This window comes from Delphinus delphis, chromosome X, assembly GCF_949987515.2.
Source record: "Delphinus delphis chromosome X, mDelDel1.2, whole genome shotgun sequence".
NCBI lineage: Eukaryota > Metazoa > Chordata > Mammalia > Artiodactyla > Delphinidae > Delphinus > Delphinus delphis.
In genome coordinates this window covers 75,479,221-75,496,242 of record NC_082704.1, presented here as the reverse complement: position 1 = coordinate 75,496,242, position 17,022 = coordinate 75,479,221, and the positions used below count along the sequence as shown (strand labels likewise).

Sequence of the window (17,022 nt, the reverse complement as noted above, 5' to 3'; positions counted from 1 at the left end):
TACCATATGACCCAGCAATCCCACTACTGGGCATATACTCTGAGCAAACCATAATTCAAAAAGAGTCATGTACCAAAATGTTCATTGCAGCTCTATTTTCAGTAGCCTGGAGATGGAAACAACCTAAGTGTCCATCATCAGATGAATGGATAAAGAAGATGTGGCACATGTATACAATGGAATATTACTCAGCCACAGAAGAAAGGAAACTGAGCTATTTGTAATGAGGTGGATACACTTAGAGTCTGTCATACAGAGTGAAGTAAGTGAGAAAGACAAATACCATATGCTAACATATATATATGGAATTTAAGAAAAAAAATGTCATGAAGAACCTAGGGGTAAGACAGGAATAAAGACATAGACCTACTAGAGAATGGACTTGAGGATATGGGGAGGGGGAAGGGTAAGTTTTGACAAAGCAAGAGAGAAGCATGGACATATATACACTACCAAACCTAAGGTAGATAGCTAGTGGGAAGGAGCCACATAGCACAGGGATATCAGCTCGGTGCTTTGTGACAGCTTGGAGGGTTGGGGTAGGGAGGGTGGGAAGGAGGGAAATGCAAGAGGGAAGAGATATGGGAACATATGTATATGTATAACTGATTCTCTTTGTTATAAAGTAGAAACTAACCCATCATTGTAAAGCAATTATACTCCAATAAAGCTAAATAAATAAATAAATAAATAAATAAATCTAAAAATAGAACTATTATACCATATAACCCAGCATTTCCCCTGCTGGGTGTATATCTGAAGAAAATGAAAACACTAATTCGAAATGCTGATTGTGCTCCAATGTTCACAGCAGCATTACTTACAATTGCCAAGATACGGAAGCAACCTAAGTGTCCATCAACACACTAACGAACAACCAACAGGGAGGGAATCCAGCCCTACATATTAACAGTCAAGCAGATTAAAGTTTAACTCAGCTCTGCCCACCAGAGCAACAGTCAGCTCTACCCAATGCCAGGCCCTCCCATCAAGAAACATACACAAGCCTCTTAGATAGCCTCATCCACCAGAGGGAAGACAGCAGAAGGAAGAAGAACTACAATCCGCAGCCTGTGGAACAAAAACCACATTCACAGAAAGATAGACAAGAAAAGATAGAGAGCTATGTACCAGATGAAGGAACAATATAAAATCCCAGAAAAACAATGAAATGATGTGGAGATAGGCGACCTTACAGAAAAACAATTCAGAATAATGATAGTGAAGATGATCCAGGACCTCGGAAAAAGGATGGAGGCAAAGATCGAGAAGATGCAAGAAATGCTTAAAAAAGAACTAGAAGAATTAAAGAACAAACAAACAGAAATGAACAATACAATAACTGAAATGAAAACTACACTAGAAGGAATCAATAGCAGAATAACTGAGGGAGAAGAACGGATAAGTGACCTGGAAGACAGAATGGTGGAATTCACTGCTGTGGAACAGAATAAAGAAAAAAGAATGAAAAGAAATGAAGACAATCTAAGAGACCTCTGGGACAACATTAAATGCAACAACATTCACATTATACGGGTGCCAGAAGAAGAGAGAGAGAAAGGACCCAAGAAAATATTTGGAAGAGATTATAGTCAAAAAGTTCCCTAACTTGGGAAAGGAAATAGCCACCCAAGTCTAGGAAGCACAGTGAGTCCCATACAGGAAAAACCCAAGAAGAAACATGCCAAGACACATAGTAATCAAATTGGCAAAAATTAAAGACAAAGAAAAATTATTGAAAGCAGCAGGGGAAAAATTAGAAATAACATACAAGGGAACTCCCATAAGGTTAACAGCTGACTTCTCAGTGGAAGCTATACAAGCCAGAAGGGAGTGGCATGATATACTTAAACGTGATGAAAGGGAAGAACCTACAACAAAGGTTACTCTACCCGGCAAGGATCTCATTCAGATTCGGCAAGGATCTCATTCAGATTTGATGGAGAAATCAAAAGCTTTACAGACAAGCAAAAGCTAAGAGAATTCAGCACCACCAAACCAACTCTACAACAAATGCTAAAGGAACTTCTCTAAGTGGGAAACACAAGAGAAGAAAAGGATCTACAAAAACAAACCTAAAGGGCTCCCCTGGTGGCACAGTGGTTGAGAATCAGCCTGCCAATGCAGGGGACATGGGTTCGAGCCCTGGTCTTGGAAGATCCCACATGCCGCAGAGCAACTAGGCCCGTGAGCCACAACTACTGAGCCGGCGCGTCTGGAGCTTGTGCTCCGCAACAAGAGAGGCCGTGATAGTGAGAGACCCATGCACCACTATGAAGAGTGTCCCCCACCTGCCACAATTAGAGAAAGCCCACGCACAGAAATGAAGAGCCAACACAGCAAAAATAAATTAATTAATTAATAAACTCCTACCCCCAACATCTTCTTTAAAAAAAAAAAAACCTAAAACAATTAAGAAAATGGTCATAGGAACATACATATTGATAATTACCTTAAACGTGAATGGATTAAACACTCCAACCAAAAGATACAGGCTTGCTGAATGGATACAAAAACAAGACTCCTATATGTGCTATCTGAAAGAGACCCACTTCAGACTTAGGGACACAAACAGACTGAAAGTGAAGGGATGGAAAAAGATATTCCATGCAAATGAAATCAAAAGAAAGCTGGAGTAGCTATACTCATATCATATAAAATAGACTTTAAAATAAAGAATGTTACAAGAGACAAGGAAAGACACTACATAATGATCAAGGGATCAATCCAAGAAGACATAACAATTATAAATATATATCCACCCAACATAGAAGCACCTCAATACATAAGGCAACTGCTAACAGCTATAAAAGAGGAAATCGACAGTAACACAATAATAGTGGGGGACTTTAGCACCTCACTTACACCAATGTACAAATCATCCAAAATGAAAATAAATAAGGAAACAGAAGCTTTAAATGACACAATAGACCAGATAGATTTAATTGATATTTATAGGACATTCCATTCAAAGACAGCAGATTACACTTTCTTCTCAAGTGCTCTTGGAACATTCTCCAGGATAGATCACAACTTGGGTCACAAATCAAGCCTCAGCAAATTTAAGAAAATTGAAGTCATATCAAGCAATTTTTCTGACCACAACGCTATGAGATTAGAAATGAATTACAGGAGAAAAACGTAAAAAACACAAATGCATGGAGGCTAAACAATAGGTTACTAAATAATCAATAGATCAATGAAGAAATCAAAGAGGTAATCAAAAAATGCCTAGAGAGAAATGACAATGAAAACACGATGAGGCAAAACCTACAGGATGTAGCAAAAGCAGTTCTAAGAGGGAAGTTTATAGCTATACAAGCCTACCTCAGGAAACAAGAAAAATCTCAAGTAAACAATGTAACTTTACAAGTAAAGGAACTAGAGAAAGAAGAACAAACAAAACCCAAAGTTAGCAGAAGGAAAGACGTCATAAAGATCAGAGCAGAAATAAATGAAATAGAAACAAAGAAAACAATAGCAAAGATCAATAAAACTAAAAGCTGGTTCTTTGAGAAGATAAAAAAAATGATAAAACATTAGCCGGACTTATCAAGAAAAAAAGGGAGAAGGCTCAAATCAATAGAATTAGAAAGGAAAAAGGAGAATAACAACTGACACTGCAGAAATACAAAGGATCATGAGAGCTTACTACAACCATATATCAATAAAATGGACAACCTGGAAGAAATGGACAAATTCTTAGAAATACACAAGCTTCCGAGACTAAACCAGGAAGAAAGAGAAAATATGAACAGACCAATCACAAGCACTGAAATCGAAACTCTGATTAAATATCTTCCAACAAAAAATAGCCCAGGACCACATGGCTTCACAGGCGAATTCTATCAAACATTTAGGGAAGAGCTAACACCCCTTCTCAAACTCTTCCAAAAAACTGCAGAGAAAGGAATACTCCCAGACTCATTCTATGAGGCCACCTTCACCCTGATGCCAAAACCAGACAAAGATACTACAAAAAAAGAAAATTACAGACCAATATCTCTGATGAATATAGATGCAAAAATCCTCAGCAACATACTACCAAACAGAATCCAACAACACATTGAAAGGATAATACACCTTGATCAAGTGGGGTTTATCCCAGGGATGCAAGGATTCCTCAATATAAACAATTCAGTCAATGTGATATACCATATTAACAAATTGAAGAATAAAAACAATATGATCTTCTCAATAGATTCAGAAAAGGCTTTTGACAAAATTCAATACCGATTTATGATAAAAAGTCTGCAGAATGTGGGCATAGAGGGAACCTACCTCAACATAATAAAGGCCATATATGACAAACCCACAGCAAACATCATTCTCAATGGTGAAAAACAAAGCATTTCTTCTAAGATCAGGAACAAGACAAGTATATCCACTCTCACCACTATTGTTTAACATAGTTTTGGAAGTCCTAGCCACAGCAATCAGATAAGGAAAAGAAATAAAAGGAACACAAATTGGAAAAAAAGAAGTAAAACTGTCAATCTTTGCAGATAACATGATACTATACATAGAGAATCCTAAAGATGCCACAAGAAAACTAGTAGAGCTAAGCAATGAATTTGATAAAGTTGCAGGATACAAAACTAATGCAGAGAAATCTCTTGCATTCCTATACACTAATGATGAAAAATCTGAAAGAGAAATTATGGAAACACTCCCATTTATCATTGCAACAAAAAGAATAAAATACCTAGGAATAAACCTACCTAGGGAGACAAAAGACCTGTATGCAGAAAGCTATAATACACTGAGGAAAGAAATTAAAGATGATACCAACAGATGGAGAGATATACCATGTTCTTGGATTGGAAGAATAAATATTGTGAAAATGACTCTACTACACAAAGCAATCTACAGATTCAATGCAATCCCTATCAAATTATAAATGGCATTTTTTATGGAACTAGAACAAATCATCTTAAAATTTGTATGGAGACACAAAAGACCCCGACTAGCCAAAGCAGTCTTGAGGGAAAAAAACAGAGCTGGAGGAATCAGACTCCCTGACTTCAGACTATACTATAAAGCTACAGTAATCAAGACAATATGGTACTGGCACAAAAACAGAAAGATAGATCATAACCCAGAGATAAACCCACACACCTATGGTCAACTAATCTATGACAAAGGAGGCAAAGATATAGAATGGAGAAAATACAGTCTCTTCAATAAGTGTTGCTGGGAAAACTGGACAGCTACATGAAAAAGAATGAAATTAGAACACTCCTTAATGCCATACACAAAACTAAACTCAAAATGGATTCGAGATCTAAATGTAAGACCAGACACTATAAAGCACTTAGAGGAAAACATAGGAAGAACATTCTTTGACATAAATCACAGCAAGATCTTTTTTGATCCACCTCCTAGAGTAATGGAAATAAAAACAAAAATAAACAAATGGGACCTAATGAAACTTCAAAGCTTTTGCACAGCAAAGGAAACCATAAACAAGATGAAAAGACAACACTCAGAATGGGAGAAAATATTTGCAAACGAAGCAACGGACAAAGGATTAATCTCCACAATATATAAACAGCTCATGCAGCTCAATATTAAAGAAACAAACAACCCAATCCAAAAATGGGCAGAAGACCTAAATAAACATTTCTCCAAAGAAGACATACAGATGAGCAAGAAACACATGAAAAGCTGCTCAACATCACTAATTATTACAGAAATGCAAATCAAAACATTGAGATATCACCTCACACCAGTTAGAATGGGCATCATAAGAAAATCTACAAAGAAGAAATGCTGGAGAGGGTGTGGAGAAATGGAACCCTCTTGCACTGTTGGTGGGAATGTAAATTGATAGAGCCAATATGGAGAACAGTATGGAGGTTCCTTAAAAAACTAAAAATGGAACTACCATATGATCCAGCAATCCCACTACTGGGCATATACCCACAGAAAAGCATAATTCAAAAAGACACATGCACCCCAATGTTCCTTGCAGCACTATTTACAATAGTCAGGTCATGGAAACAACCTAAATGACCATTGACAGACAAATGGATAAAGAAGTTCTGGTACATATATACAGTGGAATATTACTCAGCCATAAAAAGGAATGAAATTGAGTCATTTGTTGTGATGTGGATGGACCTAGAGACTGTCATACAGAGTGAAGTAAGTCAGAAAGAAAAAAACAAATATCGTATATTAACGCATGTATGTGGAATCTAGAAAAATGGTACAGATGAACCGGTTTGCAGGGCAGAAGTTGAGACACAGATGTAGAGAACAAATGTATGGACACCAAGGGGGGAAAACCATGGTGGGGTGGGGATGGTGGTGTGCTGAATTGGACGATTGAGATTGACATGTATACACTGATGTGTATAAAATTGATGACTAATAAGAAGCTGCAGTATAAAAGAACAAACAAACAAAAAAACAACTAATACTAAATTTTTTTGGGTTATTTTTATGGAAATATGTTAATATAAATATTTCAGACATCACATGAAATTTCTAAACATCTTATATGTTCTTGTATAATGTTATGTCATACTTCTAGTTATTACTTTAAAATGTATGTGTCAGAAATAACTAAACTTCCTTGTCAATTGCATTATCATGAACTTTCATCAAATCTTTAACCATGGTCATTTTTAAGTCTTTTGTCATTTACAGACAGTTCTGGGTGTACTCTGATGCTTTTGCAAAAATGCTCCTATAAAAGGGTTTCATTTTCAATGAATTCATGGAAAAGACTCTGACAATTACAGGTTTCTGGTAACTGACTATACTGCTAAACTGAATGAATAAGCATTTTCAGAATTCTAATGGAAAATGGATAAATTTATAAAAGTGCTAACAAAAGATCAAGATTAAAAAATATTAATTACATGTGACTGAGTGAAATGATGAGGATGCTTATAATTTTTGTGAGTTTCTGTTTGAATTAAAAATATCCCACAAGGACTCAGAGGCAAAAAATATACAAATCAATTTTCACTGCAAAGTAAAGGAGCTGTTACAGTGGAAGATTACTGGATTGAGTGTCAATATTATGACATAGTATGAGTGTGTTACGTGTTTGGTAATTGCAATCATTGTTGCTTTTGTTGTGGTCATCCATTTACAATGCTTGGTGTCAGTTTATTTATCTCTTGTAAAAATAAAATACAGTGTGTGTGTGTGAAAAAAATAAGAATGAAATGTTGCCATCTGCAATTTCATGGATGGACTTGGAGGATATTAGGCTATGTGAAATAAGTTATACAGAGAAAGACAAATACTTTATGCTATCACTTACATGAGGAATCTAAAAAATAAAACAGACTAGTGAACATAACCAAAAGAAACTGACTCACAGTTATAGAGAAGAAACTAGTGGTTACAGGTGTTGAGAGGGAAGATGGGTGTGGCAAATTAGGGGTAGGGAATAAAGAGATATCAACTACTATGTATAAAATGTGTAAGCTACAAGAATATATCATACAGCATATGGCCATTATTTTAAAATAACTATAAATGGAATATAACCTTAAACAATTGTATCACCATGTTGTATACCTGAAACATATAATATTGTGCATTAACTATACCTCAGTGAAAAAAATGTCATGGATTATGGTGATCTGATTGAAAATTCAAAATATCTCTCACGAAGAAACTCAATACGCTATAAGAAAACTAAGAAAGGCAGTTCAATGAGCTCAGGAATAAAATTAAGTAACAGAAGGAATAATTTACCAAACAGATTAAAACTCCAATAAAGAACCAAACAGTAATTCTAGAACTAAAGACCACAATAAACGAGATGAAGAATGCAACAGAAACCATTGGAAAACAGAGTTGACCATATGGAAGAGAAAATTATTGAGCTTGAAGATAGGAATCTAGAAATGACACAAGTAGAAGAGGAAAGACAAATGAGATATTAAACAATGAAGAAATTGCATGAGAGCTATCCACCTCTTTTAGGTAGGTCATCATTAGGGTAATGTGTATCCCAGAAGGATAAGAGAAGGAAAGGGAGTATAGAGTTCATTTGAAGAAGTAATAGCTGAGGACTTTCCCAACCTGGGTAAGGAACTAGATATATATGTCCATGAAGCCAAGAGAACACCTAATTATCTTGGTGAAAAAAGACCTTCTCCAAGAAATATTATATTAAAACTGTCAAAAGTTAATGACAAAGAAAAAAATTCTAAGGCACCCAAGGAAAAATAGACAGTAACCTACAAAGGAACCTACATTAGGCTATCAGCATATTTCTAAGCAGAAACTCTACAGGCCAGGAGGGAATGGGATGTGATTCTAAAAATACTGAAATATTAAAAACTGTAACCCAAGAATACTCTCTCCAGTAAAGTTATCATTCACTTATGAAAGAGAAATGAAGGTTTTCCCCAGAGAACAAAAGCTGTGGAAGTTCATCAGCACTAGACTTGCCTTACAAGAAATGTTAAAAGGAGCTCTTCTACCAGAAAGAAAAAGGCAAAAGTACAGAAAATGTTGAATAAGGTGGTAAATAGACAGAATCAGAAAATTACAACTGTATATTAGAATAGATTGTTTAAAACTTAATTATAACATAAAAGTTAAATTGAAAAAGAAGCAAAACTGACTATAGCTACTTCAACTTAGTAACAAACTCACAACTTAAAAAGGGATAATTTGAGACAACAGAAATATAAAAAGGGAAGAGGAAAAGGATGGAATCTGTATAGAAAAATGAAGATAAGATGTTATCAGAAGAAAAAAACTACTTTATTTAAGAGACACTTTGTGTAAACCTTATAGTAACCACAAAACACAAATCTAGAGCAGAGCACAAAACATGAAAGAAGTAACTGAGAAAAACATCATAGGAAACCACCAAACTAAAATAGCAGACAGAAGCACAAAGGAAAAGAAACAATAGAGATATATATCAACCATAAACAAAAGTGTATATGGCATTACTAAGTCCTTGATAGCAATAATCACCCTAAATGAAAATCGGTTGAATTTAGCAATCAAAAGACACAGAGTGGCTGGACAAATTAAAAAACAAGACCCTACTACATGCTGCTTCCAGGAGACTCACCTCAGCTCTAAAGACAAACATAGGCTCAAAATGAATGAAATGACAGCCAAAAAATAAAGCAGGTGTAGCCATACCATATCAGACAAACATACCATGCCAAAAAAAAATGTAACAAGAGACAAAGATGGACATTATAAAATGAAAAAGGTACAATTCATCATAAAGATATAAAAATTATTAATATATATGTATCATATTAAGGAGCACCAAAATATATAAAGGAATTATTAACAGAATTAAAGGGGTACATTGAAAGCAACATAATAATTATAGCAGACATTAACACCACACTTACATCAATGGACAGATCATCCAGGCAGAAAGTCTTCAAGGAAACAGCAGCCTTGAGGGAAACATTAGACCAGGTAGATCTGATAGATTTGTATTGAACATTCCTGAAAAATACAGCATAATACACATTCTTCTCAAGTGCACATGGAACATTCTCAATGATAGATCATATACTAGGACACAAAAAAAGTCTCAATAAATTTCAGAAGCCTGAAATCATATCAATCTTCTTTTCTGATCACAGTGGCATATATAATTAGAAATCAACTACAAAAAAATAAGCTGGAAAAAAAATCACAAATACGTAGAAACTGAAAAACATGCTACTAAACAACTCTTTGGTCAATGAAGAAATTAAAGGAAAAGTCAAAATATACCTGAAGACAATGAAAATATGACATACCAGCAGAAGGAAAGAAATAATAAAGATCAGAGTGGAAATAAGATAAATAGAGATTAAACAGACAATAGAAAAGGTAAATGAAACTAGGAGATGGTTCTTTGAAAAGATAAACAAAATTGATCAACATTTACCCTAACTTATAAAGAAGAAGAGAAGGCTCAGCTAACTAAAATCAGAAATAAAAGAAAAGAAATTACAATGGATACCACAGAAATACAAATGATTATAAGAAAATACTATGAACAGCTATATGGCAATAAATTAGACAACCTAAAATATGGACCTTCCAAGACTGAATCATGAAGAAATGGAAAATCTGAATAGACCGATCACTAGTAAAGAGACTGAAGCAGTAATCAAAAACTCCCCCCAAGAAAAAAAATCGAGAACCAGATGCCTTCACAGGTAAATTCTACCAAACATTTAAAATTGATTTAATGCCTACCCTTCTCAAACTCTTCCAAAATATTGAAGAGGAGGGAATGCTTGCTAACTCATTTTATGAGCTCAATACTACCTGATACCAAAACCAGACAAGGGCAATGCAAAAAAAGAATTGTATACATCAGTATTTCTAATGAACATAGATGCAAAAATTGTCAACAAAATATTAACAATGCATATACAACAATACATTAAAAGGATACAAAATGATCAAGTGGGATTTATTCCAGGCATGCAAGGATGGTTCAACATTCACAAATCAGTCAATGTGATATACCACATCAACAAAATGAAGGGTAAAAATCATATGATCATCTCAATAGATGCAGAAAAATAATTTGACAAGAATCAACACTTGTTTATGATAAAAACTCAATAAAATGGGTATAAAATAAAGTACCTCAACATAATAAAAGCCATACATAACAAGCCCATAGCTAACAACATACTCAACAATGAAAAACTGAAAGCTATACCTCTAAGATCAGGAAAAAGACAAGGATACCCACTCTTGGCAGTCTTATTCAAAATAAGAAGTCCTAGCCAGAGCAATTACAAAAGAAAAATAAATAAAAGGCATCAAAATTGGAAAAGAAGAAGTAAAACTGTAACTATTTGTGGATGACATAATTTTATATATAGAAAAACCCTAACAACTCCACCAAAAATCTATTAGAAATAGTAAATGAATAAAGTTGCAGCATACAAAATCCATATGCAAAATCTGTTGAGTTTCTACACACTAAAAACAAGCTAGCAGAAAGAGAAATTAAAAAGAAAATAATCCCACTTACAGTCACAACAAAAAGAATACCTAGGAATAAATTTAACCAAGGAGGTGAATGACCAGTACACTAAAATCTGTAAGATACTGTTGAAATAAACTGAACAAGACACAAAGAAATGGAAAGATATTCCGTGGTTGTGGCTTAGAAGAATTAACATTGTTAAAATGTCCATATTACCTAAAGCAATCTACTGATTCAATACAATCCCTATCAAAACCCTGATGACATTTTTCACAGAAATAGAACAAATCATCTGAAAATTTATGTGGATCCTTAAAAAACCCTGAATAGCAAAATAAATCCTGAGGAAAAAGAACAAAGTGGAGGTATCATCCTCCCTGATTTCAAAGTATACCACTAAGCTGCAGTATCAAAACAGCATAGCATTGGCAGAAAAAAGACACATAGACCAATGAAACAGAAATGATAGCAAAGAAATAAACTCATGCATATATGGACAATTAATTTATGACAAAAGAACAAAGAATGTACAATGGAGAAAGGTATCTTTTCAATAAATGGTGTTAGGAAAACTGGACAATCCACATACAAAGAAAAATGAAACTAGACCACTATCTCATACCAGACACAAAAATCAAATCAAAATGGATTAAATCCTTGAATACAGACCTGAAACCATAAACCCCCTAGAAGAAAACATAAGCAGTACACTCTTTGACACTGGTCTTAGCAACATCTTTATGGATATTTTCCTCAGGCAAGAAAGACAAAAGCAAAAAACAAACAAATGGGACTACATCAAACTAAAAACTTCTGTACAGTAAAGGAAACCATCAGCAAAATGAAAGGACAACCTACCAAATGGGAAAAGTTATTTGCAAATCATATATCTGATATGGGGTTAATATCCAAAATATATAAAGAACTCATACAACTCAACAACAAAATAAACAATATGATTAAAAAATGGGCAGAGGATCTGAAGAGACATTTTTCCAAAGAAGACATACAGATGGCCAACAGGCACATGAAAAGATGTTCAACATCACTAATTATTAGGGAAATGCAAATCAAAACCACAACATATCACCTCATGCCCATCAGAATGGCTAGTATCAAAAAGGCAAGAAACAACAGGTGTTGGAAAGGATGTGGAGAAAAGGGAGTCCTTGTGAACTGCTAATTGGAATGTAACTTGATGCAGCCACTATGGAAAGAAGTATGGAGATGCCTCAAAAAGTTAAGAACAGAAATATCATACTATCCAGCTAATCCACTTCTGGGTATTCATCTGAAGAATGCAAAAATAATAATTTGAAAAGACACATACAACCCCTATATTTGTTGCAGTTTTATTTACAATGGCACACAACCACTATATTTGTTGCAGCATTATTTACAATAGCCTAGGTATGTATGGAAACAACCCAAGTGCTCACTGATGGATGAATTGATAAAGAAGATGTCACATATGTGTACACACACACACACACACACAAAATACACAATGGAATACTACTCAGCCATAAAAAAGCCAAAATCTTGCCATTAGTGACAACATGGATGGATAATAAGGGTTTTACGTTAAGTGAAATAAGTCAGATGGAGAAAGACAAATACTGTATGATTTCACTTATATGTGGAATAAAAAGAAAAATGAACAAACAAAATGAAACAAGACAAACACATAGATACAGAGAACAGGGTAGTGGGAGAGGGGAGGCACGGATACAGGCCCATTGCAATAGGCTTCAATATAGCTCATCACAGCACTGGTCAGAACCCTAAATTGTTGATGAAACGTGTCAGGGGAAAAGGGCAGGGGCTGTCTCCTGAAAGAAGTAGGTAGAGGGGCTGGTCTGGGAAGTCAAGCTCTGCCTGCTGAGAGAGAGAGGAGCAGATGACCCCAACAAGAGGGTCAGGCTCAAGAAGAAACAACTAAGGCTAATCTGGCATCACCTACTAACAAATTAAACACACACATTCCCTTCAATCCACATATTCCCTTCCTTCGAATGTATTCCATAGACCTTTAAGGAATAAAGTGATTTAACTGACTGCTTCCTGGAACTTCCATGGGAAAAGGGATGTCCAGGGGGTCTCACCTGGGTGAAGATGACACCAAGGGAGATGAGAAAAGTTGTGCCTTGAACGCCCCAATTCACCATTTCTTACTCTTTTTTTTTTAACACCTTTATTGGAGTATAATTGCTTTACAATGGTGTGTTAGTTTCTGCTTTATAACAGTGAATCAGTTATACATATACACATGTTCCCATATCTCTTCCCTCCTGGGTCTCCCTCCCTCCCACCCTCCCTATTCCACCCCTCTAGGCAGTCACAAACTACCTAGCTGATCTCCCTGTGCTATGTGGCTGCTTCCCACTAGCTATCCACTTTACGCTTGGTAGTGTATATATGTCCATGCCACTCTGTCACCTCGTCACAGCCTACCCCTCCTCCTCGCCATATCCTCAAGTCCATGCTCTAGTAGATCTGTGTCTTTATTCCCGTCTTACCCCTAGGTTCTTCATGACCTTTTTTTTTTTTCTCCTCAGCTTCCATATATATGTGTTAGCATATGGTGTTTGTTTTTCTCTTTCTGGCTTACTTCGCTCTGTATGACAGACTCTAGGTCCATCCACCTCACCTTAATTTTTAACTGTAACTTTCAATTCCATTTCTTTATACATTTTAGAACTGTCTTTAAATGCATTAAAGGGACATATCATCCAAGCTTTTAAGCAAATTATTTTTTGTTTATCTGAAATTCAAATTTAAAAATACTTTGGGATGGGTATAAACAAAAACACAATATACCAAAACTTATGGGATACAGAGAAAGAACTGCTAAGAAGGAAATTTATGGCTGTAAATGCATTCACTAAAAAAGAAGAAAGATCTCAAGTAAATCACTTTATACCTTATGAAACGAAAAAAGAAGAGCAAATTAAAACCAAAGTCAGCATAAGGAAAGAAATAATAAGGATTAGAACAGAGACAAAAGAAATAAAGATTATAAAAAAATAGAGAAAATCAACAAAACTAAAATTGGTTCTTTGAAACGATCAATAAATTCAACAAAACTTTAAGCTAAACTGATTAAAAACAATGAGAGTGCTCACTTTAGCAGCACATATAATATAATTGGAATGATACAGGGATTAGCATGGCACGTGTGAAAGACTAGCATGCAAATTTGTGAATTATTCCGTATTTTTGCTATGAGTGCAGAGCTTTAATATTCTCACCATAACAACAGCAACAGCAAAATGGTAATTGTATGAGGTAGAGGATGTGCTAACTTATCTTATTGTGGTAAGCATTTCACAATATTTACAAGTATCGATCACCACATTGTACACCTTAAACTTACACCATGTTATATGTCAATTATATCTCAATAAAGTGGGAAAAATGCCCCCCAAATCCCTAAATGTCATAGAAATGTATAATTTAATATGTATTATCCAGTTTACGTACAGGATGCTTTGGATATTAAAGTATTTCGGCCTCAAAAAATAAAAGAAAAAAGAGAAAAGTCTCAAATTACTAAAATCATAAATTAAATTAGGGATGTTACTACTGAACTTACAGAAATAAAGAAAAATATGAGAGAATATCCTGAACAATTGCATGCCAACAAATTAGACAGATGAAATGGACGAATTTCTAGAAACATAAAAACTACCAAAAATGACTCAAGAAGGAATAAAACATTTGAACAGGTCTATAACAAGTAAAGACACTGATTCAGTAATCAAAAACTTCCCAACAAAGAAAAATCCAGGACCAGATGGCTTCACTGGTGAATTCTACTAAACATTTAAAGAATTAACAACAATCCTTCTCAAAGTATTCCAAATATTGAAGAGAATGGAACACTCCCAGCTCATTCTATGTGGTCACCATTACCCTGATACCAAAGCCAGACCAGGACATCACAAAAAATGTAGATTAATATGCTTTATGAATATAGATGCAAAAATCCTCAACAATATAGTAGCCAACTGAATGCAGCAGCATATTAAGAGGATTATACACCATGGCCAAGTGGGATTTACCCTAGGAAAGCACGGATGGTTCAACATCTGAAAATCAATCAAATTTATACACCATATTAATAAAATTAAGGAGAGGGAGCTCCCTGGTGGCCTAGTGGTTAAGATTCTGGGCTTTCACTACTGTGGCCTGGATTCAATCCCTGGTCAGGGAACTGAGATCCTGTAAGCTGTGCGGCATGGCCAAACAAAAAAGAAACAAAAAAGTAAATAAAATTAAGGAGAAAATAACACATAGTCATCTCATCTGCATCTCAACATGATTCAGGAAAACATCTGATATAATCTAACATCCTTTCATCACAAAAGCACTCAACAAACTAGGAACAGAAGGAATGTCCTAAACGTGATAAAGGTCATTTGTAAAACAAAACAAAACAAAAATATAACATACTCAAAGGAGAAAGACCAAAAGGTTTCCTCCTAAGATCAGGAACAGTACAAGGATGTCTGCTTTCACTACTTCTATTCAACACTGTAAGTTCTAAACAGGGCATTAGGCAAGAACATAAAAGGCATCCAAATTGGAAAGGAATAAGTAAAACAATCTCTATTCAGAAATGACATGATCTTACATATATAAAATCCTAATGAATATACAAAATAAACCGCTAGACTTAATAAATGCATTCAGTTCTGTCTTGTACTCATTGAGTTGTGGTCAGTGAACACGGCACCCTATACTTTACACTTTTTGGGGAAAGTAGAGCAAACAATACCAGCACATTCTCTTTCTCTGTTTTTCCTTCTCTTTGTTAGGGAAAAGGATGGGAAAGAAGAGGAATATACAAGGAAAGACTCAAAGGAATGAAACAACCTACATCTTTACTGGTTGTATTACTACAAATCAACTATTGTTTCTTGTTTATTTCCCTCAGCAAGTAACAACAACCAAAGGGAGTGTGGTCTTGTTTTCAGAGGCAGCAAGGAATGGGTGATCTGGGGAGAGAGTGTCCTACTCCATAGCCAGGCTTATGGAGATGATGTCAGCTATAAAAGGAGAGGCAAAGCAGCTGAGGCCCTGGGCTTGCTGTAAGAAAGGATGGGACAGCTTAGGAACTTACTGAATGTTGTAGGGCACAGTACTAGGATTGAGTACCCCATACACAGTGAAGACTATATAGAGAGGGTTCCTGAAGTCTGGTTTCCTCTGAACCAAGAAAGGCCACACGGAATGGGTTTTCTCATAGATTCTGTCAGAAATAAAAAGCAAGCCAAAAAATTAAAAGCAGCAAGCAAGTAAAATCAACAGTCCTGTTGAACTTGATAATCATCCAAATTTTATTAACAATTAACCTAATTCAAGACAGAGGGATAGGATATGATAGAAGGAAAGTGAAAATAAGTGGTAATGAACACTGATAGAGTAACAAATTATCTGGGCTTCAACTTACCCATTTTTAAATGAATTAGAGGTTAGAAAGAGTTCCACATTGAAGAGCAACAGATGCTGAGTATAGTCTCTGCCATGGAGTAGCTATGTAATCTGAGGAATGTCTCTAGCTCTTTCTGGGACTATTTCCTCATTTGTAAAATATGACCTTTAAGGTCTCTTCCAAATCTCAGATTCTATGAACTAATGACCTTCCCAGTTATAAAAAATCTAGAATTGCTTTAAAAAATCTGGTAAGTTAACAGAAAGACCAGAGGGTGAATTTCTGGCTTTTCTATATTTTATTTTATTTCAAGCTAGCTTCTCCTCCTCTCAGAAGGTGTAAGACAGTGAAAGACAATTAGCAATTTATATTAGCAAATATATGTGAGTTATCTAGGTGAGCAGCACAGACTGTGATATTTATATTGCAAGACTGATTCTTCTTATACCTTAGTTGAGTCCTTCAGGAGCCACTTAGTTAACACTGCAAAAAACATGGGATCCATTGTCCCAATGAGAGCTGCTGTGTAACCATGCATGGATAGTTCATTTACTCACACAGTGTCAAAGAAAGTTCAAGGAGGACAACAAAGAGAAGCGGTATGGGTTGTAGGACCTAAACATTGTAGTCTTGTAACTTT

General features: G+C 35.3%; 1 protein-coding gene and 1 non-coding gene across 2 annotated transcripts in view; one reads left to right on the top strand and one right to left on the bottom strand.

Moving 5' to 3' along the window:
- The window catches only part of MTMR8 (myotubularin related protein 8), a 257,386-nt gene that overhangs the window by 88,976 nt on the left and 151,388 nt on the right, over window positions 1-17,022 (bottom strand). The window contains exon 12 of the mRNA XM_060002711.1: window positions 16,071-16,199. Coding sequence (XP_059858694.1) covers window positions 16,071-16,199 — 129 coding nt within the window. The remainder of the gene's footprint in view (window positions 1-16,070; window positions 16,200-17,022) is intronic.
- Window positions 14,063-14,166, top strand: LOC132419056 (U6 spliceosomal RNA). The gene has a single exon (XR_009518075.1). It is a non-coding gene; the product is annotated as a U6 spliceosomal RNA (small nuclear RNA).